We start from the raw sequence: 25,873 nt of genomic DNA, 5'->3' as shown, positions 1-25,873 counted from the left end.
ATTTCTCTGGGTAAGAAGTTGAGGGAGGGAGAGCAAACATCCACTTTATTCTTAAAAGGGCACTTGCAGGAGACGCCCTCCCCCCACCCCTTTTCTTTTGTCTTCTGGGCTGTACCCCAGGGAGGCTATAGGGCTTGTTACAGACAGGCTCAGAGGGAAGTACATTACAGCAGAGTGGTGCAGCGGGAGCGTGCTGGGCCCATAACCCAGAGGTCGATGGATCGAAACCATCCTCTGCTATGAGCTTACATTTTGCCTGCTAGATCTGGCTTTTGGGTCCCCAGCTGTGGGGCAAGGTCGGCCTGTGGACCCTGGTGTCCAGGGGTGGCAACTAGTTCTATGATGTAACGGTTAGCACTCTGGACTCTGAGTCCAGGGATCTGAGTCGAAATCTCAGTGGGACCTGTGGACCCCTTTTGTCCCTTCCCAGGGGCACTTAGGCCAAGGGTGGCCAGCAAAGGGACACAGTGGCATATGGTTCTAAGGTGTAATGGTTAGCTCTCTGGACTTTGAATCCAGAGATCCAAGTTCAAATCTCGGTAGAATCTGCTTTGCCTGTGACCATTTTGTCTCCCTCTCTTGTGTCCCGAGCAGTGGGACACAGGGACATAGTCTGGCACAGGATAGGTGGTAACTCTGAGACCCTGGCAGTCCACCTGATCACCAGTGTTCCCCTTCCCCCACCCCAGAGGGAGCCACGTTAGGGATTTCCTGATCTCTTTGTTCTTTTTAATGTCCTTCCTCCTGTCCTGCCCCCCAGTTTGGCTTTAAAAAAAGGAGACTAGGGGAATTCCCTGGCGGTCCAGTGGTTGGGACTCCAAGCTTTCACTGGCGAGAGCCCTGGTTCGATTCCTTGGTCAGGGAACTAGGATCCCACAAGCCGCACAGCGCGGCCAAAAAAAATTAAAATAAAAAATAAAATAAAAAAAGGAGACCAAAGGGGCTCATACTCTAGTTCTGAGATGTCCCATCATGCACATTTAACCTCTAGAATCCCATGTCAGGACAGACAATTACTTAATCTTCTCCACTGACGAGCTTTTAGTGCGGACTGTTTACTCTTCATGCCAACGCAGAAAAGGGTCCATTCAGGTACTGCCCATTGGGCCCCTGGGCGGCTACTGTCGTAGGAAAGGCTCTTGAGAGTGACAGTGCCCACAAGTGCACCTGCTCTTCTCATTGACACCAATACTTCATAGGTCGTGTGCCCAAGTATATGCTTATGTGTGTATGTGTATATATGTATATGTGCTTATATGCTTACATGTGCATGTCCGTGTACACATGTATATGTGTGTGTGCACATACATATGCCTGTGTATGTATGTGCACACATATATGTACACACCTCAGTGTATATGTATGCGTACACATGCACGTGTATGCGTATATACACGTGTGCATGTGTATATGCATAACACACATACCCGTATGTGTGCACGCATATGTCCATGTATATGTATGCATGGGTATGTGCACATGTATGTATATGTGCACATATAGTTATGCACGTGTATATATGCACACACGTGTATGTACACATATACATGTGTGCACACATGCATGTATGTGTATGTGCAATTTGATTTCAATTTAAAAATCAGACTTCCGTTCTGGTACCTGCTCTCCTTGTCTTTAAAATGTACGGCTTGAAAATCATTACCTTTCACTCAAAGAACATTGTGCCTAAAAGTTTTCATGAAGCTTGTAAGGAAAGTCTATATAAATCTAATTTAAAAGGAAGTCTTTACAAGGAGACGGTAAGAAAGACAGTTTTTCCTTGAAGAAATCTAGGCTTTTGGCAGCTTCAATGTAGCCTTAGAAATACTAGTGCTTTAAGTCACATACAATTCACTACTTGCATGACTCACTGAGTGTAACTACCCTTCACTCTTAGAATGCTGTGCTTGAGTTCTTTCATCAAGCTTTTGGAAACATCCATGTAAAACTAATGTGGAACACTTTTTACAGGGACATGGAAAAGAAGACACTTTTTCCCAGTTAAAAAGCCAGGCTTTTCACAGCTTCAGTTTAGCCTTAGAAAGACTAGTGCCACGGGTCTCTTATCCAGTACACTACATCTATGACTCAAAAAACCAAAAACAAAAAAACCCCAGAACACATGGCTTATCCTTATTCAGGAAGTCCAGGGGCCAGTCTCTGTCCAAACATGAGACCGTGCTCCCTGCTTCCCAGAACATCAGAGTTGAGGGTTCATTTGCTTTAAATGAATGCTATGTCTGCTGTTGCTGATCAGGAGCAAGGCCAACGCCTGTGTGGAAGGAGGTGGCATCTAAGTACCAAGGTTGGGCCCAAGGTGGGAGCTCACGTTTGGTGGCCAGGTGGCCTCAGGCAAGTGAGCTGCCTGCCTGAGCCGCAGTCCCCTCACCAGGTGAGACACCCCTCACCTGCGTCTGATTGGACTGTGTGAAGACCTGAGGTCTCACTGCAGGCGGTGTGTCCAGAAGCTTCTGTTGCTCAGCTTTGGGCCAGCAGGTGAGGCCACGGAACACCTTTAAGTCAGTGGCAGAACTTAAGAGCCTGTAACAGGCAGTGCCCTTGCCTCACACCCTAGGCCAGCATCAAACTGATGTGTGGGCAGTGCATGAACTCCAATCCTTACTCCAGCAAAGCTGAGGAAGAAGCACCAGTATCTACACTGGCTGGAACTGGACCAAGCTGACAGGCCTGGAGGAAACGGAATTGAGAAATCTGGGCTCGGATATGGTCCAGAGCAAGGGCGCTGGAGAACAGCTATTCACCAGGATGGCCGACATACACACACCTACAGGACATGATCACGGGCCACTGGAGGTATCAGTGGCACCAGGACTCAGACAACAGCACTCCTGTAGGGCAGCTGCTGGGTGTGACATGAATCTGGACCTACTCTGTTCCCCTCCTCATGCCAGGAGAGCACTGCTCACTAGCAGACACCCCCTGCACACCACCCCAGCCCGATCGTGGCACCACCCCTCACTGTGACTGCTCATATCACTTGAGTTATAATGAAGGAAAACCAATCCTCATTCCACTTTCCTCTCATGCGGCCGTAACCAAGGTCAGCTGCGGGTAGGACCTGACAACGCATGTGTGAACGCCCAGTCCCCCAGCCTGGGCCCTGGCCCAGGGGTGTTTTTGTTGTAGCTGGAAGAAGTGGCTTTTGAAGCAAGAGGAGCAGCCCCACCCGACTCCTGGCATCCCTGGCCTGCGGAGGGCTTCGGGAAAAGATGCTCCCCTGCTCCAGGCTGGTGCTGGCTCCCAAAGCACGAGGGAGTTGCCTGGGTGGGGCTGGTGAGGGAGGGCACACGCAGGCCCCTGGCTGGGGAGTCAGCATCTGGTTCACGCACTCTCCACACTCAGACACTCTTCAAGTGTTTATTCCATAATCAGTTACTGTAGAGGATAGAAACCCAATTGTATATAGGTTGAAAGCAAAAAATATACAATTTCACACATTATATCCAGTTGTCAACCCAGATAGGTATACAGGTACAATACAACATAGAGTAGATGAAGGAAATCTAACAGCTCAGGCTTTACAGCACTGAGGGATCCAAAAAGAACGTCACCACCCATGATAACAAAATTCAAGTGCTTTGAACAACCAACTGGAGGCCTATCCACAGACGTCTTTCACAGGATGAGCCCTGACATGGAGTTCCATGATTCCATAATTTCCAATTCTTTGCTAGCCCTTTCTGTTTGTGGGTAAACTGCCCTCTTCCACCTTTCTTTAAGGCGAGCTCACATGAGCACTACATGCCAGGTGGGGGAGTCCCGTCAGGAGCCACGGAGGCTTCACTGAGCCCCGTGGACGAGCCAGGCCCACGGTGTGTGGGAAGGACGCCGGGGAGGAGAACGAGGAGAGGTTGGACCATCAGGAAGCTGCCTCACCCAAGTTCAGGGTCAGAAGGGCCGTCACCTGCCTGACCCCACCCAGGGAAGGATGGAGGAGGCTGACTGCCAACCACACAGCCTGGCCTGAGCAGGGCAGCTGCCCGTCCGTCCTTCCATCTGTAACACCTGTCACCTTTCGCAGGCCTCCCTCTGCCTCGAGGTGAGTTCACTTAAAGACTGAATGTGAAAGCATGAGTTTGGGACATAAGTTGCCAGAGCCTGCAGGGCCCACAGTTAGAGGGTCTGGTCCCAGGAGGCGGCTGTTACTGCACTCTGGACACCACAGCAGTGAAGAACGCGGCCCACTGTTGCCAGAACTTTTTCTCAAGAAAAGCTGAAAATCCAGATTCATATTTATGAGCCCCCTGATTCCCAAAGGATGCAGTTTATTCACATTCTGGCAAAAACATTTTTATGAATAAAATAAGTGGGTAAAAATAAGAGCCAACTTATTGACCATAGACCATAGACCCCTGAAGCCTGCCCGCTTCCTGTCATTTCCACATCAAATCTCTCTGAGGCATGTGAATCAGAACTTCCGGGGTCTCAGCTGTTCACAGGACACTTTCTGGATTTTTATTAAGCCCAGAAGACAGTACTCTGTCTCCATTCTTGTTCTTTGGAATTTTTCAGTCTTAAAGGGAACTCAAATTGGGGCACCCTTCTCTCACATTAAAATATTCCAATCACATACATATTACGAAGATAGCACCTCATCGAACTGAGGGAGGGGGCTGCTGACAAATGGGGGTAGCAGAGAATTCTGAAAAACCAAAGTAGTAAGAGAAAAGCTGAGCTGTTTTCTTCCAGTGTCTCTGATACCCACACGTGGCAGCTCCTCCATCCTCAGGCAGCTGACAGGCCTGCCTCCCAGCCTCCTCGACCTTCACCACTTGATGTCTCGGCTGTTAGCAGGATGCCCTGGGCCCTGGTACGCGGTATGCAGGGCTTCCTGGACTCGGGGGGAGTCAGTGCCATCCAGCCACTCCTGGTACAGCTCCTGCACATGGGCACTGGTCTCCGGGAGCCGCACGGGGATGTCAGTGTAGATGCCTTTCATCTTCTGCAGCAGGGCCTTGTCCACGCACCCATCCTCGGTCTGGGCTTGGCCTCTGCCGTTAAGGCATCCTGAAAAACAAAGGAAGCTTACTCTTTCCCTCCTTTCACCTTTTTTTTTTTTTTTTTTGGCCGCACTACATGGCATGTGGGATCTTAGTTCCCTGGCCAGGGATCGAACCCTCGCCCCCAGCAGTGGAAGCACGCAGGCTTAACTGCTGGACCACCAGGGAAGTCCCCCACCTTTCATCTTAAAGTGAAGATGGTTCTGGAAGAGGAGAGGAATGACAGCAGTGTGCAGTGTCTCGTGGCCAGAGCCTGGAGCTGGACCTTGGGCCCCAAGACCCCGGTCACAGGCTCACAGTCCCTGGTGCTTCCTATTCTCTCCTATTCACATTACCCATGAAATGTTTTTACCTAAAGCCAAAATAACTTGCCAACCTTTTAGAACTGAGTGGCTATGTATGCAAATCTGGATTTCCAGTTTCTCTTGAAATTTATCAAAACCAGGAGAGCATAGAAATTATTAATGAACAGCTAAATCACTGGTGTCTGCATAGTGCTTTAGTGTGTGCATCCACATCTGGGCTGCACAGGGGAGGGGGACGGTGGATGGAGACCCATGAGCCCAGAAAGGAGCCCAACACCCTAACACCTCGGCCTGAATAAAGAACATGCCTCCTACGTATTGGTGCTACTTATTTTCAAACGTGTTAGATGATGTCATGACTTGTAAGATAAAAATTCATTTAAGAGAACTTGCAGCGGGACTTCCCTGGTGGTCCAGTGGTTAAGACTCCATGCTCCCAACGCAGGGGGCCTGGGTTTGATCCCTGGTCAGGGAACTAGATCCCACATGCCACAACTAAGAGTTTGCATGCCACAACTAAAGATCCCACATGCCTGCAACTAAAGATCCAGCATGCCACAACTAAAAGATCCCACACGCAGCAACAAAGATCCTGCATGCCGCAACTAAGACCCAGCACAGCCAAATAAATAAATAAATAAATAAAAACATGAAAATAAAAATAAAAGAACCTGCAGCAAATTTCCAAACCTCCCTCCACTTATCCCTTGGCTGCACCCAACAGCTGCCCTCTGGACCTCACGTCTCACTTCCCCAGGGGCCTGCTTCTCTCTCCTCAGATCCCGGCTCCTGCTCCCCCAGCTGATGCTCTAACTACAGGGCACAAGGGAGTCCTGCTGAGCCTCTACCCTGATCGGCATGCAGGTATGGGGTGCCTCTCCTGGAGGGCCTGCATGGACCCCTCAAGCCCATAGCTCCCCCGCTGCTTCCTCGTCCTCACCTCCTGTCCACTCCTCCGTTCGGACCATGGGATCTGCCCTCCATGTCCTAGTCCCTGGAGCGCGGTCCCCAAGGCTGCCCATCCCCCATGGCCAGCGCTCGCCTCTCTGCCCTCAGCCACCCGCACTGGGGCCTCCTCTCCCTGAGCCCGTCTCGCACCTGGATCCGCCCCACCCCCCCAGGTATTTCCACCTGCGTATCTTGTGGGCACCCCCCACCCCAGAATGGCACAGACATCCCTGACCCCCTCTCTGAGTTGGCTCTATCACCACCAAGGGGCCTGATGGGCCATAGGGTCAGGGTCAGGGTCAGGGCCGCACGCTCCCCTCCTGCCCGACTCCACCAGCAGGTCCTCTTGCGGGACCCCTACCCCCTCTCATGGGCCTCCATCCATCACACGGGTCTCTCCCATCACTCACTGACAAACCTGGCTGGAGGAGGTAGGGGCCATTCAAGCTACTGGGCAGTCTCAGTGTTCTCGACACCAGTTGCCACACGAGCCGGCTCTCAGCTGGTGCCAGCCAAGCAACTCTTCTCTGGGACCATGTCCCCAAGAGGTTTTCCAAGGTGACATCTCCCAGCCTGCACTTTCCAATATGTGGGTGTGAGGGAAGGAGAGGGACCATCACGCCACAACCACCAGGGCAGCATCCACACTCCCACAAAGCCCTTGGAGCTGAGTGAGGCTGGGGGTGGCCAATAGGGCCCGTTTCCTACAGGGCTCGGAGGTGCCCAGCTCAGCCTGGGCCCCTGAGTCTTACCCCCGGCACAGGCAAGGACCTCCACAAAGTGGTACGGGAACTTGCCCTTCTTCAGCTTTAGGACCACGTTCTGGATGTTTCGAAAGCCATAAGCAGCAGCAAAGCGCAAGAGAACCTCCCCGCTCTTCTCGAGGGTGACCTCCTGGAAGTCTCTGTTCCTATAAAATCAACAACACAGACTTTGATCTGTAGGGTCCTTCCTCTGTGGTTTGAGGATTATTTCCAATCTAAATTTGGAGTGTCAGCAAAATTTAAAAGTCTGTGAATAACACATAAAAGGCCTTTCGATCTTGACTGGTGTAAATTCTATAAATAGGACCTCCCTCCCGGACCTGCAGCTGGCTTTGGGGGGCGGGAATCCTATTTATAGAATTTACACCTCACAGGCAGTGCTGACCACACAGGCAGACAGACAGAGGCCACCCCAGCCCCACGCACCTCAGGGCGCGGTAGGTGACCTCCCCCACGTCCTCATTGAACAGCTCCTTGGCCGCGTGTCTGAAGATGTGCGCCAGGTATCCGTCGGAGCTGGCTCCGTCATGGCGCCTAACCTCCTCTTCCTTCACGTCTCCAAACCTCACCAGGCAGGAAAAGTGACAGCAAGAGTTAAATCCAACTCTCTAAGTTTTATGATCCAAGGTCGCGAAAACCTTTACAAGTATTTAGACTTTGGGCAAAAACCTCATCTGTGTTGGGTTTCACTGGCTGACGTGAAGCCTGCAGGTGCAGGCGTGCCCACCACTGCCCGAATGACTCCTTTCCTCTGGCTGCATGTGTGGCAAGGTACAACCCTTAGAACCTCACAACTCGGGGCACGAGAACTAGGCATCTGAGGGCCACTTGAGAGGGCACACCGTCTGTGCCCGGCCAGGACAAGGCCTCTGGGTCAGCCTGGGCCCAAGCATGGGCTCTGGCCACAGGCACACCAGTCGCTTACATCCTATGCTTACGGTCCGCCTTCCACACCAGGGCCACACGTGGGCCTGACATCACTGCTGGGAGCATCTGCTGCGCAGCCCGTGTGTGCCCTGTGGCCCCCGCGTGCTCTTGCGGTCTGTGTGCACCCTGGGGAACAGGGTGCAGCAGGAGTGCGGTCAGTGGTTGGGGTCACCACTGATGGCAGAAACCCAGTCTGCTGCTCTTGGGCAAACGGACCTGAGGGAGCCACTCTGTGTCTGGAGGTGCCCCCCCATCCCCCAGTAGGTCCAGGTGTAACGTCAGGAACATGTGAAGTTCAGGAGTGGGGGGTGCTGGTGTCCACGTCAGACCACCAGGTGAATGGTGTCCACTCCATGGTGCTGCGCGTGCATGCAGAGCCAAGGGTCGTACGTAGTGGGGCAACAAAGGGAGTGGCCCCCCAGGCCAGGGGCCTCACCACACCCATGCCTCAGTGTGGCACATGGCCTTACTGTAAAGGAGGGAGGCCTTGGGACGTGCACCTGGCAGAGGTCACAAGGTCACACAGGAGGCCCCCAAGGTGCAAGGGTGCCCCTCCCTGCAAAGCCACTTACAGAGTGTCCAGAGCAGCGTCTCTCACCGAGAGGTCACTTTGTTCCATCATCTGAGTGATTTCACCTACAGACAAAGGAGCGACGTAAGATGCCGTGACGGGACATGGCCCACATTTCCTCAGGAGCTGTTCCCGGTGTCACCTCCTTCCCCCGGAGGACATTCTAGGTTACAATGACCTTGGTCATCACGCCTGTCACAGGCAACAGATGCAAAGTAACACTGATGAAATGCCAGGGAAGAGTCTAATTCCTCCTTCTGCCCTGAAACGGGGGCTTCTACAAACGTCTCCCGGTGTTTTTGTTTCCTGAGTGGAAAGCTTTCATGTGGATAGGATGACAGTTATCTGCAACAAGACCGATCGAAAATCAGGACCACTTTTGTATCTCCCTTTGCACAGGGGATCCTGAAGAAACCCTTAACGCTAAGGGTGTATCCTGAACCAACTGCTGTGGTGTCAGGTATGTGTGAGAAGACTGAACATCTGTGAAAAAGAGTAAAAATCTACTGTATTCAAAGAAAAGATGCCTGAGTGTGCTTCTTAGGAAAACCCATCATCTAAGGTGAGCAGAGGGCTGTGGCTGAGGCTCTCCCACCCCACTCACCCCCATCACCGCCATAGGAGCCTGTGCGGTGGGGACCTTTCCACGGGCTTCCACGTGGGGAGTGAGTTTCTGGTCAGGGGACCCACTGTCCTCGGAGGTTGCCAGAGAGCCAGCCACTCTGCCTCCATGACGTAGGGACCTGTTTTCAAGACCATTTAAAGTACACCCACCTGGGCTTCAGCAAAGACTTAATCTACCCCTCAACTGATGGCAGCATTCTGAATGGCTCTTGAGGATTCCAGGGAATCACTCCCATCCCAACACTGAGAAGGTGCTGCGGCCTCTCTGCACAAGTCCAGGGGCAGGGCCTCAACGAGGAGTCCCCCAGCAATGTCCCTGGTCACACATGTGCTTTCTGCTTTGCTCTGACGGAGGAAGCTTCCGTGTCCCCAGTGTGGTTGGGTATCAGGCCCTCACCGTGGACACGCACCGGCCGCGGGGCTGGCCTCCCCCTGCTGCCTTTCCCGAGTCCCCACCCTCACCTGAGGTTAGCACGCAGTCAGTGCCCCGGGAACCCCTCGAGGCCGTGAGAACGTCTTCCTGAAGGGCCTCCAGCTTCTTGTCATAGCAAGGGGCCACGATGACATGGAAAATCTTGTCTGGGGACAGGTTCTGTGCAGGAAAAGCAAATCCACGTTGGGGGCCGTGCAGAAGGGAGGGGGCAGCTTAACGCGCTGGAGCCAGAACATGCCGCAAGGGAGCAGGCCTGGTGCTTTCTCGGGGTCCAAGCCCCGGCTCCCACAGACCTAGTTCCTGAGCCACAGCACCCCCAAGCCCACCCACGGCACCACCTCGCTCAAGACCTGCTGCCTGGACACTCACAGGGAGAAGCCAGAAGCTGGCCTGTTTCCCCTGAACTATGCACATGGTGACCAAACATCGTGACAACAAGCCACTGCTGGGCTGTAAATGAACACCCAGCCATTTTCCCCGCAGACTTTCCAGATGCTTCCCAAGAGACCAGGCCGCCCCTCTCCGTGCCCCCGACTGAGCAGGAATTGGTGGCAATGCCAGAAGCTGGAAGCTGAGTGACCAGGTGTCTGGATGCCCCCTCAATCAGCAGAGCCTGGGGCTGAGACCACCGCGCATGCCTGGTGGAACCTCCCCTGCCCTCCCTCGCTTACCCGCAGTTCCCATCAGCACCTGTCCGCACACGGAAGCTCGTCGCCTGACCTGCATGCTGCCCTTCAGGAAGAGGCCGGCTTACCTGCCGTCTGGCAAAGTAGTCCTTCACCAGGGATCCCATAATCTGCTGCGGAGACTTGGCAGTGCAGAGGTGGGGGGTGACAGGGTGACCTAGCACCCGCTCAGCATATCGGACCCAGCCTGAGGAGGGAAGGGCCCCGTGTCAGCTCCTCGTGGCTGCCTCACCCGGAGTAGAGCAGGACACGTCTTCTTTCAGGAGTGCGTGACAGGCTCCCTCTGACCAGGCCGCCTCTCCTCAGCGGCTCGGCCACGGGAATCCCAGGTGCGTTTGCTACAAAACTGGAGGGTGCTGGGAATACGCGCCTCCCTCGGCCCCAGACCATAGAGAACAGAGCAAGAGGAAGGTAAGAGCTGGGGTAGCAGGTCTCCCCAAATTGAGAACAAGCTTGGAGGAGCAGCTACGAGGTGGTGTCCTGGGTGGCTTGGTTCCAGCTCCACCTTGCCAGCTGCAAAGTTGTTCTCATAGCCAGGATGGGTGGCCACAGCTCAGACAGAAGCCAATGGCCACCAGGCCCACCCAGCTTCACTCACCTATTGGAAATTAACAGCCCAGTAATTGCCCACTTTTAGGACAATGAAATACGAGAAACCCACACACTCCAAGCAATGCACAATAAGCAGCGCAACCTGCAGCGTGCCCACGGCATGCCCAGCACGGTCCTTAGCATTTCCCCTGAGTCGCTGACTCCCACAATGCCTTGTGAATGCACCACCGCTGCCACAGATTCCGGGGTGGACTGCAGGTCAGAAAGGTCAGCGGACCACACAGCCAGCAGCTCAACCTGCAGGAGCAACAGCCTGCTCCCTTCTCCCGCTGGGCACGACCTGGTGGGGAGAGCGTCCGGTGACGCTGCTGATCCTACAGACTGGTGTGCACACCACAGCACCATGAGAGGGGTGTCGGGGGGGAGCGGGGGGCGAGGAAGCCTGGAGACAAGCTGCCCACCAGAACCCTGGGGCAGCCACCTCCCCAGGCCCACTCCCGGAAGGAGGAACAGCAAGCACCAGCCAATCCATCTGAACAAACTCAAACCACAGCCATCACCTGCTTGCAGGCCTGAGCATACTCAGGAAATGTCCATGGTCACCAGCAGAAGCCCCTAAGAGAAATGTTGCTGGAGGATGGCTCCCCTCGTTCCCAGCCTCTGCACGTGTACATGGAATGGTTCACATTAAAGAAGAAAAACTAGGGAATTCCCTGGTGGTCCAGTGGTTAGTATGTAGCGCTTTCACTGCCGGGGCCCCAGGTTCAATCCCTAGTTGGGGAACTAGGATCCCACAAGCTGCACAGCGCGGCCAATAAATAAATAAGTAAAAAGAAACACTATCAAAGGTCGTTGAGCGTTTGCGGGCCCAAGGCCACTCCCACCACAGGTCTGGCTTTGTAAGGCCCCTGTGCACCCTGGTCTCAGCGCCAGTGCCCGCACCTGCAGACTCGGCTTTCAGGCAGACCCCAGCTCCATGCTGCGGGCGAGCGTGCTATGTGCTGTGAAGGCCTCGCAAAAGATCAGGCAGAACACCAGGCAGTAGGAGCCAGGGCCCCGGAGAACCTCCTGGCCAGGGCGGGGAAGAGGACCAAACAGGGATGAAGAGGAGGAACCAGGTCACAGGGTCCGCAGCACCTGGCATAGGAGACCAGACAGGCTAGCACTTTCTCATGGGCACCCCTGATCAGAACTTGCTACCAGCACCGGCGTGGGGCTTGGTAAGCCCCGCTGGCCCCCCAATTGGTAGCAGCATGGGTGTGGATAGGGCACCCAAATCCCACCCTGTCAGACTACCCACCTCTTCTCAGTGACCCTCTCTGAAGGCAGAAAGGGAACCTGCTCAGAGAAGTGCCTGGCACAAGGTTCCCGCTCTCCAGACACTCTGCTGGGTTGGAGAGATTACTTCCCACACTTCAGCTCAATGAGTGCTCTTGGCGGGATATCACAAAGCCCAAGGCCCATGAGCATGTCCAGAACTGAGCAGCTCAATACCCCCTCTCCCACCCACCCCCAGTGGGCAAAGGTGCATTGGCAAGGTGGTGCTCCATCGGCTTGTGGGCAGCAAGGGCCTGCCCAGATGTCCCTATCCCAGCCTGGATGTGCTGCCCTCCAGTCTGAGGAAGCACGACTGGGACATAGGGACCCTGCGTGCAGAAGCCTGGCGAGTCAGTCCAGGACCACCTATAGCCTGATTCTGCATGCCAGGTCAAATCATCCGACTTGGTGTTGTTTTAATTTCCCTAAGTTGTCATAGGGAAGCAAAACGTCAGCACCAAATTCTAGAAAAGGGTTAGGTCCGAACCAGATCTCACCTCATCTCCCTGAATTTGAGAGGTGGCATAAACCTGAACAACAGTTACAGTTTTGACTGGCTTAGCTACGAAGAGCTCCCGAAGGAAAATGCATCATTATCTAGGAAGAAAACTTGGAGAAGCTCCAAACCCACGAGTAAACAGCCCTGAGCAGCTCAAGGAGACCACCAAATGCAGCAAACACCAAGCTGGAAGAGGGGGAGTGGCTGGTCTGCAGCAACAGCAGACAGCCCAGGTCTCCACCAGCGCTGCGCTCACTCCAAGGACAGAGGGCTCATTGCTTTCTGCAGGAATCAACTACCTGCTTACTACCCAGGTCAGCAGGGCTAGTTCCTGCCAGGAGTGGAGGCTTCTGTTCCAGGCTCCATCCCAACAGGGCCTCCCACATAAGGAGTCCATCGCTATCTGAAGGTTTTGGTGTCAGGACAGCACAGGAATTCCTGTGATCCTGCTGACAGGAACGTGAAATGGGAAGTCTGGAACCACCGCCCTGGGGGCACGTGCCGAGCTCGGGTCATTTTATACTGCCTCTTCCTTGGATGGGTGGGAATGAGCCACAGTGACTGGCTGTGTGGCATCGAGTGAGGGCCCCACAAGGATCCGGTGCTGGGATCCCAGGGGCAGGGGCACCTCTGCAGTGCCCTTGGAGAGCCAGGTGGTTCCCCGAGACCTCAGCTGTGCATATCTACTCCTAAGCAGCTGCAAAAACACCTACAAGGACGTAAACGCAGAAGTGGACACCACAGTCCAGCAAAGTGTGCATTTAGAGTCAGTTTATACGTAGACTCTGGATACAGAAACTGCCTGACACACCTGGAGAGCTGGGAGCATCCACGTGGGGGGTCACCTTTCCAGGAGGACAACCTACACACCGGAAATAAGCCTCACCTGATGCTGATCACCTCTCACCAGCCCGTGGGCTGCTGAACAACATCGCTCAGTTAATGAATCAATCCATGGGCCTCTTGGACAGATGGCAAATTTCCTTTCCATGGTTTTACGAGTGGGTGGAAAGTATTTCCAAATTCTAAGCAACCATAATGTCAACATTCAACTTTATTAAATCATAATCCTAACGATTGATGGGTGACATGTAAAATGCTAGAAAAATTTGGAACCATGGTGGGGGAGGAGGGATAAACTGAGAATAGAAACGTGAACAAAAACCTAAGATTATGTAGACCGTAACGGGGCTCTCACAGACCTGATTTATTTAGAAATAATTTTTTCACTAAATGTCACTTACCAGTACAGCACTTCCTCCCTTCCCTTATGCATCATCTTTAAACATTTTCTTATTCCAAAACTTTCTATTTTTCCAGAATTAAAAAACCTGTGATAAAATTTCTCTACCTCAGGCACCAAGCTCTATATAATAAAACTAATTAAAGACTGGTTTAAAAAGTGCTCCAGGATGGAATCTAGTATGAATGTAAAGAAATATTTTTTATTATGTAATTTCTATTTAAGCTGGCAAAAGATCCATGGGTGTTCATATTACCTATAATTGTTTGGACATTTGAAATATGTCATACTTTTAATAAATATGTTGGTCGATGTAAAACTACTCAAGGCTCAAACTCCTCCCCAAGACCCACTGACACCTGACCTCATCCACTGCCTAGGCCTGCCCCCAAACGCAGACTGATGTGAAATGGTGCTTCAGGCACCCAGAGGCCCAGCCGCAGGCCCTGTGCTCACCAGGACAGGCAGAGGTCAGCATGGGTAACGTGGGCTCTTCCTCATTGTGCTGGCGGAATCGACGCACAAATTCTTTTTGACTCTCCAGGATGCTGAAATCTGCAGCGATTGTTGTATCGAAGACATATTGCACCCCTGCAGGGAAGAGAGGCGCATTCAGCTCCACATCACAGAATGTGGGATCTATTCTCAGGGTCTGGAGTCTCAGCGACGAACTGAAAGGGCAGACTCCACAAGCATCGCTAGCTGCCGAAGTAGGGGACTATGCCCTTTACTCTTTCAAACAACAGCACGTATCATTTTTCACAATAAAACATATATATTCTCTCTCCTGCTTCCTCTTTTCCCCTCTACATGTACACAAACACCTTACCGTACTCCATATATAAATTAATGGAATATTACAAGGTATCAGCAGTATTCTCTTCCAATTCACTGGCTAAATTAAATTCCAGTCTGTAATGGTCTTTGATATCTTTAAAATAAACAAAATGAGTAAACTGGCTGAGCATACCTTTATTATGTTGATTTTTAACTAGCTATCTTTTTTTTAATAAATATTTTTCTTTTTTTAAAACTGAAGTATAGTTGATACAAGTATTATATAAGTTACAGGTATATGGTATAGTGGTTCACATATTTTAAAGGTTATGCTCCATTTATAGTTATTATAAAATATTTGCTATAGGGAATTCCCTGGCAGTCCAGTGGTTAGGACTCAGCACTCTCACTGCCATGGCCCGGGTTCAATCCCTGGTCAGGGAACTAAGAGCCTGCAAGCCGCATGGCGTGGCCAAAAAACAATTTTTGGGGGGCTACATTCTCTGTGTTGTATAATATATCCTTACAGTTTATTTCATACCTAATAGTTTGTACCTCTTTACCCCCCACCCTTATAGTGTCCCTCCCCCCCTTCCCTCTCCTCACTGGTAACCACTAGTTTGTTCTCTATATCTGTGAGTCTGCTTCTGTTTTGTTATATTCACTAGCTTATTATATTTTTTTAGATTCCACATATAAGAAATATCACACGGTATTTGTCTTTCTCTGTCTGACTTAATTCACTTAGCATAATACCCTCCAAGTCCATCCATGTTACTGCAAATAAGTTCTTAATATTGGAAAATAAACCTAAGACAAAAGAATGTGCTTTCAATAATTACAATACAATAAAGCAAGCAAATAATTTTAATATCTGCAGCTGGTCTAAACCTTAAAAGCAGCCAGTTATTCTTAGAAAGAAATATTATAGGGACTTCCCTGGTGGAGCAGTGGTTAAGAATCCGCCTGCCAATGCAGGGGACACAGGTTCGATCCCTGGCCGAGGAAGATCCCACATGCCGAGAAGCAATGAAGCCCGTGCGCCACAACTACTGAGCCTGCACTCTAGAGCCCACGAGCCATAACTACTGAGCCCACGTGCCACAACTACTGAAGCCCGTGTTCCTAGAGCCCATGCTCTGCAACAAGAGAAGCCACCGCAATGAGAAGCCCGTGCACTGCAATGAAGAGTTGCCCAGCTCGCCACAACCAGAGAAAGACCGCGTGCAGCAACGAAGACCCAATGCAGCCAAAAATAAAAATAAATTTATAAAAAATAATTAAAAAAAAGAAATATTGTGTCACCTTAAAGAGTTACCTTAAAAATATCAGTTTCACTGTGGATATATTTTCTTTATTAACATATAATGCCCAATTATTTATTTTTTAAAAATCCCCCCCCTAAAAATAGGGCCTTTCCCTATGAGAAGACAGAGCATCTAATAACTTTGATTTCTGGTAAAACTAAGCTAAACTTAGGCTTTTTAAGATTAAAAGCATGAAGGATGACTTAAGGAGTCCACGCTGGTAGCTGCAGCCTTAGTTTTGGTTGTGGCAGGCAGTGCACCGAGAAACAGCTCCGCGTGGAAAGCAACACGGAGCAGTGAGGCAGGCAGACCGGTGCGAGGACATTTACTCTACGTGTCATCTTATTTTATTAGTAATCCCAATGCATTTACATCTTTAAAAATCCATTGAGGAACAGTAAAAACTCTTATTTGGCAAATGGCTCAAGTTCTCCTCTTCTGAGCCCACCTGAGGACACTCTGGGTTGGAGGGGAAGTTCTAGTCTGACATGACAGACAAGACAGAAGCATTCTTATCGCTGTTTGAGGCAGTATTACTCTAGTATTCATTCACATTTGAGTCCTCATGTACTGACCTTTCATGCTTCACACAAAGGACATAGCCCATTCCCTTCCTGCTCTGCTCTTCAGAGACCTTCCTGGGAAACCAGATGCCAATCATTGTAGATGTGATTCTCCATCAAATAAACACCCTCTGTAACCCCTATGAGCCAGGCAACTCGACACTGCTGGGCAAGTATGGGTCCCAGGTGTCCCCAGCTACGTGCCCTAAGATGGTCATTTGCTGTTCCCGGAGGGGCCAGCCCCGGCCGTAACACAACACCCATCTGCATGGCAAGAGGGTAAGTGACACCAGCCTACCATGCATGGGTCAGAGGCACGGTCCTCTTATGTTCCACAAAACTCTCATGGAAGTTCTTACCTATCTTGTGCCCTTGAAAATTGAACTCTAGAGATTAAAAGGGCAGTTAAAAACTCAAGTTACAAATTCAAATTAAATCAAATTTATTTGCTATAAATAATATCAAAAGGCACCTCACCAAGACTTTTGAGGAAGCCACAGAGTCTTCTGGATGCATCAGTCACACTGAGGCTGAATTTAGCAGCAAAATAAGGCAGAGACTGAGGACATACCGACACTGCCAGCACCTTGTGCTTTGAGGTATCACATTTCTAGGAGAAACAGAGAAGAACATTGGACATGTGGTGATTACACAGGGAGTGAAAGTAAGACACCTTCATGAAAAGTCTAGAACAAACAGAATGTAATAGATGCCCTATGGAAAAACTAATAAAATATACAAGACACTGGCAAGCACAAAGAAAAAGGAAAAAAAAACGAGAATGAAAAGAATGAGACCTTCCAAGAGATTTTATCAATTTTAAGAACACTATTAACTCAAAAATATATATATTGATATTATACATAAATGCAAACATCTGGAGAAAATGGATAAATTTAAAGGAAAAATAAAAGTTACATACAATATTGGACTGTAAATAACTGAAATGACCCATAACAATGAAAATACATGAAAATGAGGCCCTGAGGTCTGTCCCCAAGAGACCTCAAGCCCAGGTCACTTAGTGGCAAATTTTAGCAAATTTTTAAGTAGTAGATGATCCTCATTTTCTGTGAAGTCTTTAATAAGTACCAAAGAAACAAGAGTGAAACCAGGCTATCACAGCCTGAATCCAAAACTAGATCCTGGCAGTTCAAGAAATCCCTAGAAAAATATGAACAAATTGAGTTTAGAAGTGTGCTGACTCATCACGGACACACAGGATGTAACCCAGGGGAGCAGCATGAGCAAGCATGTCGGGTGTTAGAAAGTCAGCAGTGGGATCCCTTGACCTGGGATTAGAGGAGAGAAGATGTACGATCATCATGACAGAGACTGTTCAGGTCAGACACTGCCTGCAAATTAGGAAAAGTGGAAACCTGGACAGAGGTGTTCAGTGGTCACCTTCCACCACAGTCTACCTGTGGACTGGTCACAGACAGGACAGTCTGGTCCTGTCCCCATGCCCTGCCTCGAAGCTCAGGCGAGACAACGCTGAGGCTGCCTGTCTCCTCTGGATGGGATTTCACCTTCATGTGACGCCTGGGAAGCCCACACCCAACAAATCCATCAGGGCACCAAGCTGGCACACACTGACCTCCAGCTCCCTCACAAACTCCTATGATGCCCAAGCCAGCCAGGCATGGTTTCTGTGGTTTGTGACCAGCAGCATCCTAATATAAATTTGGAAGCAGGAACAAGGGGGTGCAAGTTTCAAATGCTAATGGAGGAGGAAAGGCAGAGGGTGGTCTGTCCCCAGCTTCAGGAGCCAGACTCGGCACTGCCTGCCCCTCTGTCTGACACCCTGCCCAGGGAATTGCGAGGGCGCACTCCTCACTTCACTCTCACTCAAATATCACCTCCTCTGAGGGAGCCGATTTATGACCAAGAGGGGATCAGCCTGAGCCCAGAGCCGAGGGCAGCAGGGAAATAGAAACTGCTTTTTCCTGATGACAGCACTGACTGACTCAGCCAAACCCAAAACCTCTCCCACTTCTAAGCTTTCAGTTTCATGAAATAACTAAGCATTTCCTTTTTATGCTAGTTTGACTTGGGTATCCATTTTCTATAGCCAAAATGCTGATTGGTATGAGTATGTACATCTCTTTAATAGCAAAAGATTCTGCAAACATCTATTTAATAGTAAAACTTTACCAGCATTTCCACTAAAGTCTGAAACAAAACATCAGTACTATTTTTTAAAATTTAATTTTATTATTATTATTTTTTTAATTGGCCACGCCACACGTGGCATGCGGGATCTTAGTTCCCCGACCAGGGATCGAACTTGCGATCCCTGCATTGGGAGTGTGGAGCCTCAACCACTGGACCGTCAGGGAAGTCCTGACATTAGTACTATTTTTATCACTACTGTTATTTCAGGTTGATTTAAAGGTCCTAGACAATACCATCAGAAGAAGAAATAAGATATACACAGACTGGAAAAGATAAAATTTGTTACCTGTAGTCAGTACACCTAGAAAGCAACCTGGGCCTCACATGGTACCCGCACTGTCACATGGGCCAAAGCGCCCAGCACTGTGTGTAGAGCCGGTACACACACTTCCTGGGAAGCAGCTGTGAGAGCACAGAAACACCCCAGGCCAGAGTGAGGGCGAACAGAGATGTGCTTTACAGCCTCATCTGCCTCCGCCTTTCCTGTCTTTCCCCTTCACCTGTCTTCCTGTCACTACTGGAATACAAGTGACACTGAGTAGTTCCATCTGTACAGGGGGTCTGCAGGGATGAGCTGAAGGACCACAGCCCTGCCCCAGGCTGCAGAGCCTGTGAGGACAGAAGCCCTGCCTCTGAGAATGCCCCAGAGGCAGAGCGGCAGCAGCTGAGCCGCCGCACCATCCCATGACCAAGCACGCAGAGGCCTCCCCCAAGCCAGGGGAGCCTGGTCAGTGGTGCCGGCCATAGCTGCTGCCCACATCAATGAGGGAGTGTGACTGTGGGTGCGGTTTTGTTCTGACAGGGCTATGGAGAGGGTCAACTACAGCAAGGAACACAGGGCCAGGGCCAAGATGCACTCCCCAAGCCCCAGCAGAGGCTTCATGCCTCACCTTGACCTCCACCCACCTCTGGCGCCAGAGAGCGCCCGGGATGCCGTACCTTGTTAAGGTTCAGAACTCGGAAGAAGTCCTTGGCGTTCTGCTGGGAAACCTGGACTCCTTCCTCTGCAGACACACAGCTGTCACAGGCCAGGCAGTCACTCAGAAATATCTTGGCATCAGCCAATTTATGGAATTCTCCTTTCTACGAAAGAAAGATGATGCTCTGGCCTGATTCTTCAACAAAAACTCTTTAATACTTGCTTCTTTAGAAAAAGTAACAGCACAAGCATAATACAGAAAACTAGTGCACAATCCCTGAGACATCCAGGCCAGGCCTGGAGCTCCAGGTGCTGCAGCCACCATGGTACCAGGGTCCCACGGATGGCAATATGCGGGGAGCGGGCCAGCACTGTCAAATGTGGCAGGAGGAGAGCTACACTTCTGGGCTTCTCCTGCCCCCACGCCTCTCCCTGCTGCCACTGGGGGCTCCTGCCTTGGCCTGCTCTGCACTCCCTGTTGAGCTTGCCCAGTCCCACGGCTCCCCACAGAAGCCTCCCATGGAAGCCCGCAGACTGGCCTCCCTGAGAGGCTTAGAACTAACGTATTTCACTGCTGACCTGTGGGCAACAGGGCCTTCACGTCACAGAGCTGTGACGCTCAAACTCACACATCAGTGACTCTGTTCCTTTAGAGGCCAAGACAATAACCCTTGGCTGCTTCGTCTTCTCCTGGCTACACCTGCACCCACTTGCTCCCTGCAGCCCCCTCCCTAGGCAGAGGTCCATCAGAACACAAGCCACACCTCCGCTGCTGGAGGCCCTCATCGCCGTCACTCCTCCCAGCTCTCACCTCTAGCCACTCTGGCCCTTCCTGCTCTGGGTCTCCCTGAGGGAAATGCTCCCTGAGAGCCTGGCTCACCCCTCGGACCCTTGCAGACACCTGCCAGAACAGTATCCCCTGGCATCTATGTGTTGCCCCTTTTCCCTGAAATGCAAGCTCTGAGGGAGCAACCTTGTCTCATTCCCTTCTGTTCTCTGACATCTCCTGTGTACAGAAGGCACTCAATAAATATTTGGTGGATGAACATATGAATATTCTGAAGCCTATTAGAGCCATTGCAACAAATAAATTCATAACAATGAATATTCTGAAGCCTACTAGAGCCATTTCAACAGCTCCTGATGGTTGTACATTGGTTCTTCTTTCAAACATTTGGTGAGAGAGGGCTCGAGGTGGGGGTGGTGTGGCCCTCCCGTCCACAGCAGCTCTGAACAGGAGTGCACACTGTCACCTCCCTCCCCACCATGTGCCCCGGTGTCACTGTGCAGCGCTCACTCTGGGACCTTGTCATGTTGCAGATGCTCATTCAGGAGGTATGGACAGGACCCAAGGCTTTGCACTTCGAACAAGCCCCCAGGTGGGGCCAGAGCTGCTGCTCCAAGGGTCTGGAGCACATGGCTTGGCACACAGCTGGTGCCTAATAGGTACTGTTGAGCAGCACTGAGAGTTCTGCCTCCACTGCCCCTGCAGAGGCGCCCAGGACCACGCTCTGAGCTGCCATGGGCAGCAGGGCTCCCTCCCGGCCTACGAGCCACACGCCACCCCGTCATCCTCATCCTTCTGCAGGCTTTCAAGGGCCAGGCCTGGTTCCTTCCCACCTGTTGCGGTCCTTCCTCTTTCTCCTGCTGCCTCTTAAACATGGGCATTCTCTGCAGAAGCCTATCCATCGGCCCTTCTCTCCAATCAGCCTCACTTCTCAGAGCAGCGTCAGGCCCCTACTCAACCTCTCCAATCTCTGCCTCCAGGGAGCTCTCTCCCTCCCAAGCTCCAGACTGATATCCTGCAAAGCTCAGTGTCCATGCAGCTCAAACTGCACTCAGCTCCCTGTGCCGCGCCCCCTTTCCTGCTTCTGCCACTCTGGCTGGCCCACCCAGGCCTCACCACCCTTAGCCTCCCAAGTAGTTTCCTTCTATTCTTCCCCTACTCTAGTCAGCTTAAGCCACCTGCCTTAAAACATGCATCCAATCTGTCTCCTTGCCCTGAACACCTTCCCTGTGCCTGATGAGCTTTCACCCTATCCCTACATCCCCCACCCTCAGGGCCCACTCCAGTAGCCACTTTCCTGACTGGCTCTTCCCATCAGGGGGTCCGCCCATTGTGCTGGCAGGGCGCCCACTTAAGCCATGTACACACATTATCTCCCAGCTACCACAGCCCTGGGAGAGAAGTAACCCAACTCCCCATGTCACTGATAAGGAAACTGGGGCTCCCAGGATTAGATGTCTGTCCAAAGTGATGTAGCCAGAGGGTGGGTGTGGGAGGCCCCAGGCCAGGTGCTCTGGGGCTGCAGGGCCCCAGGTGCTCCCTGCCTCTCTTCTGCCTCAGTGCCCTGGGTGCTTGTCTCATCCCCTGCTGCTCACTAAGCCGTACAGTCACCAGAGCACACAGCAGCACTGGTACATGAGGGAACCAGATCGAAGCCTGTCTGACTCAATGTTGTATTAGGACTCCTAAACTAAAGAGGAAACCTGCTGCTTGCTTCTCCCATGTTGCCAATTCTCCATTTCTAAAACCGGTACCAGTACTTTTTAAGGGAAGAAATAACCTTAACCTCCCTGTACCGCATCCTTCTCTCTGTAAAATGGGGACAACAGTAGGGCATACTTGAAATGCTCATTCTGAGCACGAAGTGAGATCACATGTATAAAGCACTTTCTCTAGCGCCCAGCTCAGGGTATGTACCCAGTAATTGTAAACTGTCACTACTAGCTAAGGAAAACTTAAAAACTCAAAAACTGAGAGAAGAAACCATTAGAAAAATAAACTTACAGAATCAGGAAATCTGAATTATTTTATAAATTACCTACCTAAAATCCCATCTTACAGAATAGAACTTTTCACTAAAAAAAAAAAAAAGGAAGTTTAAACATTACAGCTCTATTTCTAATAAACAGCCAAGGACAACATTTTTCTTTGTCCCTAACATGGTATGTTTTGGCTTGGTGTATTCTGTGAAGAGACGCTGTTTCGTGCACTTACCTTGAAGATCGTGTGCCTCCAACTGACTGACCTGCACGTTTGGCCCCTGCATTTCTTGCTTCTTTCTTTCTTACAGCAATGATATACCTGGTGATGTGAGCCCCCAAAGAGGAGAAAAACAGCAGCAGCTGTTTACTCCAGGCTGATACAAAACTGAAAAATCTACTTGCCTCTCCATTCTCGTGGGCTGGACTTGGTACATCGACTGATGCATTCTCTTGGTCATCGGTTTTTGTTTTTTTACTACATTCCTTGAAAAGGCAAAGGAACATATGAAAGAACTTTTAATCTGACTCTGTGAATTTAAAAAAACATACATACTTGCTGAATTCATCGCATGTCTAAAAATCTTTTCTACAGAAATAGAAGCACTTATAATTGTGGACATACAAACACACCCATACACACCTTTATACCTGCATTGTTTGCAGCAAATGAAAACTAGAAGCAATGTGGCCTCTCATGACAGGTAAATTAATGCCAGACTACCTGGACATGTGTATACTTGGAATACAACGAACTAAGGTTGTGTGTAATGCTATGAAAAGGTATCTCCTGTATAACGTTGAATGAAAGAAAGAGCAAGTGATGGAATAACATTTATGATACGATCCAATTTTGAAAAAACAAACAGAACCCCCCCCTGTGCATCACAGCCTAGAAATAAGTGGGTAAGGCTATCACAGTTACTGTGGTTACCCAGGTAGCAGAAGGCCCAGCCCGTGTTTCCTTCCTGCACTTCTGTATCGTTTTCGTTACTGTAAGCACTAAAGTTTTTAGGTAGCATAAAGCCCCCTCAAAACACTGTTGATCACCATATCGCTAATTCACACTAAGGATGGTGTTTGCTGTGAATGCCCTGACTGGTAGCAAAGGTTGGTCGGTTTTTCTGGTGGTTTTTGGCTTCGAAGGTACTTTGAAAGGATAGACATGCGCCCCGACGTCACGCCGCCTCCGGGAGACGGGAGCGGGAACCGGACGCGCGGGTGACCCACCCTCAGCGGCCTCCACACCCGAGAACGGGAGCTGCGGGCCGGCGCCCGGAGGTTCTGTCAGCGACAAGGCGGAGGCTGAGGCGCTCGGAGCTGCCAGGCTCCCGACGCCCCCGAGGCCCCAGGCTCTGCGAGCGTAGGCTCCTCCGGGCCCCAGACCCTGCCCCGGACCCCGCCCCGGCCCGAGCGCGCGGAGCCCACCTTCCGCGTGCAGTGCTCACACTTCATCTGGAGCGGGGCTGGCAGGTCCGGGTGCGCGGCCTGAGCGGAGCACCGGGAGACGCGGTCACCGCTACCCGCCGCCCGCCACCCTTTGTTGTCTTCGCTCCGACGCGGCCCCACCCCTCGCCGCTCCGCTCGACCAATGAAAGCTCCTGGAGCGAGCGAGCCACAAGCCTGAACCTACAGGAGCGCGTAGAGGGCGGTGCGGCTCCACGCTTCAGGGCTCCGCCTAGGCCAATGAGACCGCGGGAAAGGGGCGGGTCAGGCCCTGGAGCCAATAGGAGCACGCGGGGCGGAGCGGGCGGGACCCCCGCGGAGACCGCTGCCGGTTCCCAGGTGGGTTTCCGCGGCGTTCGGCTCTGACGGCGGCTCTGGGCGAGCTAGCTCACCGTGCCGAAGGGACGGCCCGAGATCGTTCCCAGGGCGCTCGGGCGCGTCAGCTCGGCGCCAGACGCGCGCCCCGCTCCGGGCTCGGGCCGGCCGAGACGGCGCCGCCCCGCCGCCATTTCCGCCCTGAGAGGCGTCACGTAGGCCCGGCGGGGCGGCAGTGCGCACGCGCGGCGGGTCGGGAGCACGTGTCGCCGTCGGGAGCGCGAGGCACCTGTGAAGCGGTGGTGCTGGACTTGCGTCCTTCCGCTGCCTCTAGCAAACCGGGGGTGGTGGGGGGGATACAGGGCTAAGTGGAGATGCTGAACTCTGTCCACTGTGAACATTTTATGAAGTCTGTGCATGGTCATCGTACCATCGGAAATGAGAAATACGCCTGGAAGAAAAGCATGAGGGTGTCTCTATCAAACACCAGCAGTTCACAGGAATCTCAGGAATGGACCCTTCTTCCTCCTAACCTTGGGGGGGAGTCACAGAGGTCAGCAAAACATTCAAGTATATTCCACGTCCCAGAACCTCACTAGGATCTTAAAATTTTCCCCATTAAAACCTTTTTTTTTTTTTTTTAGTAGTTTTTGGTTCGTACCACTTTTTTTAATAAATGCCATCAGTTAAATTCAGGAGGTCCTAACTGGCTGCCAGATTAACCCATTGTATTACTCAAATCTATGTCAGCACCTCTCAGAAAACATCTTCAATTATCAGCTTGAAGAAAAGAATAATTTTAGGTTGTCATTTGTATATATTTTGTTAATGTTTTAAAAACATCAACAGTATCATCATGTGTGAAAAAAGCAAGTTACAATTAGTTTAATCAAATGTGTAGATAGTGTCCAGGTTTCTGTCCAGGTTTCCCCAATGGTCTCATCATTTTTCTAGTTTCAATCAGGATCTAAATAAGGTTCAATGTTTTATTAGTCTATATTTCTATTGGTTTGTGTTTGTCTCTTAGAAATCTTTGTTTCTAGAAAAAAAAAATAAGGCTCACTTAGAAGTTAACAAATATAGTACAGGGAGTTCCCAGTCTTAAGGTTTTGGGAGTTTTTTTGGTTTTTTTTTTAAATCTATAGGTTCCATCCACGTACCCCCTTCTCTCCTTGCATATCATAAAGAAATCAGGTTGACTGCAGGGTTTTCAGCAATCGCTGACTGCATCCATGTGGAGTTCTTTAGCATACCCTTGTTCTGAATTTTCAGCAAAGGGTAGTTAAAACATTCTAGTGGCTTGATCACAGTTAGGTAAAAATTTTTTGGCAAGACTACTTCATAGATGGTGTTGTGAAATCCCTTCAGGGGGTTCTATTTTCTGTCCTTTTTGTGATGTTAATTAGCAGCCATTGATGAGATTGCCTAGATTCATTAGGGTGATTTTTGAAAAATTATTTATTGGCTGTGTTGGGTCTTCGTTGCTGCGTGTGGGCTTTCTCTAGTTGCTGCGAGCGGGGGCTACTCTTTGTCGCGGTGCGCGGGCTTCTCTCGTTGTGGAGCACGGGCTCTAGGGTGCGCGGGCTTCAGTAGTTTCACACGAGCTCTAGAGCTCAGGCTCAGCAGTTGTGGCGCACGGGCTTAGCTGCTCCGCGTCATGTGGGATCTTCCCGGACCAGGGCTTGAACCCTTGTCCCCTGCATTGGCAGGTGTAT

General features: G+C 51.0%; 1 protein-coding gene across 2 annotated transcripts; it reads right to left on the bottom strand.

Annotated features, from left to right (window-relative positions):
* Window positions 1–3,364: 3,364 nt before the first annotated feature.
* On the bottom strand, window positions 3,365–23,983 carry NARF (nuclear prelamin A recognition factor). Of its 2 annotated transcripts, XM_082374237.1 has the most exons (11): window positions 23,826–23,983; window positions 22,799–22,883; window positions 19,652–19,791; window positions 17,015–17,147; window positions 14,347–14,481; window positions 10,348–10,466; window positions 9,623–9,752; window positions 8,538–8,601; window positions 7,465–7,602; window positions 7,027–7,184; window positions 3,365–5,028 (listed from the first exon to the last, which is right to left on the bottom strand). In XM_082374237.1, the coding sequence occupies exons 1-11, from the start codon at window positions 23,850–23,852 to the stop codon at window positions 4,787–4,789; spliced, it is 1,371 nt and encodes a 456-aa protein (XP_082230363.1). In that variant the 5' UTR covers window positions 23,853–23,983; the 3' UTR covers window positions 3,365–4,786. The 2 variants fall into 2 exon arrangements, with proteins under 2 accessions (XP_082230363.1, XP_082230364.1); XM_082374238.1 differs by lacking the exon at window positions 19,652–19,791 and having other exon boundaries at window positions 22,803–22,883.
* Between the last annotated feature and the right edge of the window lie 1,890 nt (window positions 23,984–25,873).

The sequence above is a fragment of the Balaenoptera borealis genome (genome assembly GCF_965194805.1).
Source record: "Balaenoptera borealis genome assembly, chromosome: 20".
In the NCBI taxonomy this organism is placed as follows: Eukaryota; Metazoa; Chordata; class Mammalia; order Artiodactyla; family Balaenopteridae; genus Balaenoptera; species Balaenoptera borealis.
This window is presented reverse-complemented; position numbering and strand designations above follow the sequence as displayed.

What these genes read in the sequence shown, in the direction of transcription:
- NARF (XM_082374237.1), bottom strand. Translation starts at nt 23,852, where the DNA reads ATGAAGTGTGAGCACTGCACGCGGAAG. An exon ending in TGACTGCGTGCTAACCTCAG is followed by an intron (nt 8,602 to 9,622) that starts GTGAGGGTGGGG and finishes CTTTGTCTGTAG; the next exon opens with GTGAAATCACTCAGATGATG. An exon ending in GGTCCTTGCCTGTGCCGGGG is followed by an intron (nt 5,029 to 7,026) that starts GTAAGACTCAGG and finishes TTTGTTTTTCAG; the next exon opens with GATGCCTTAACGGCAGAGGC.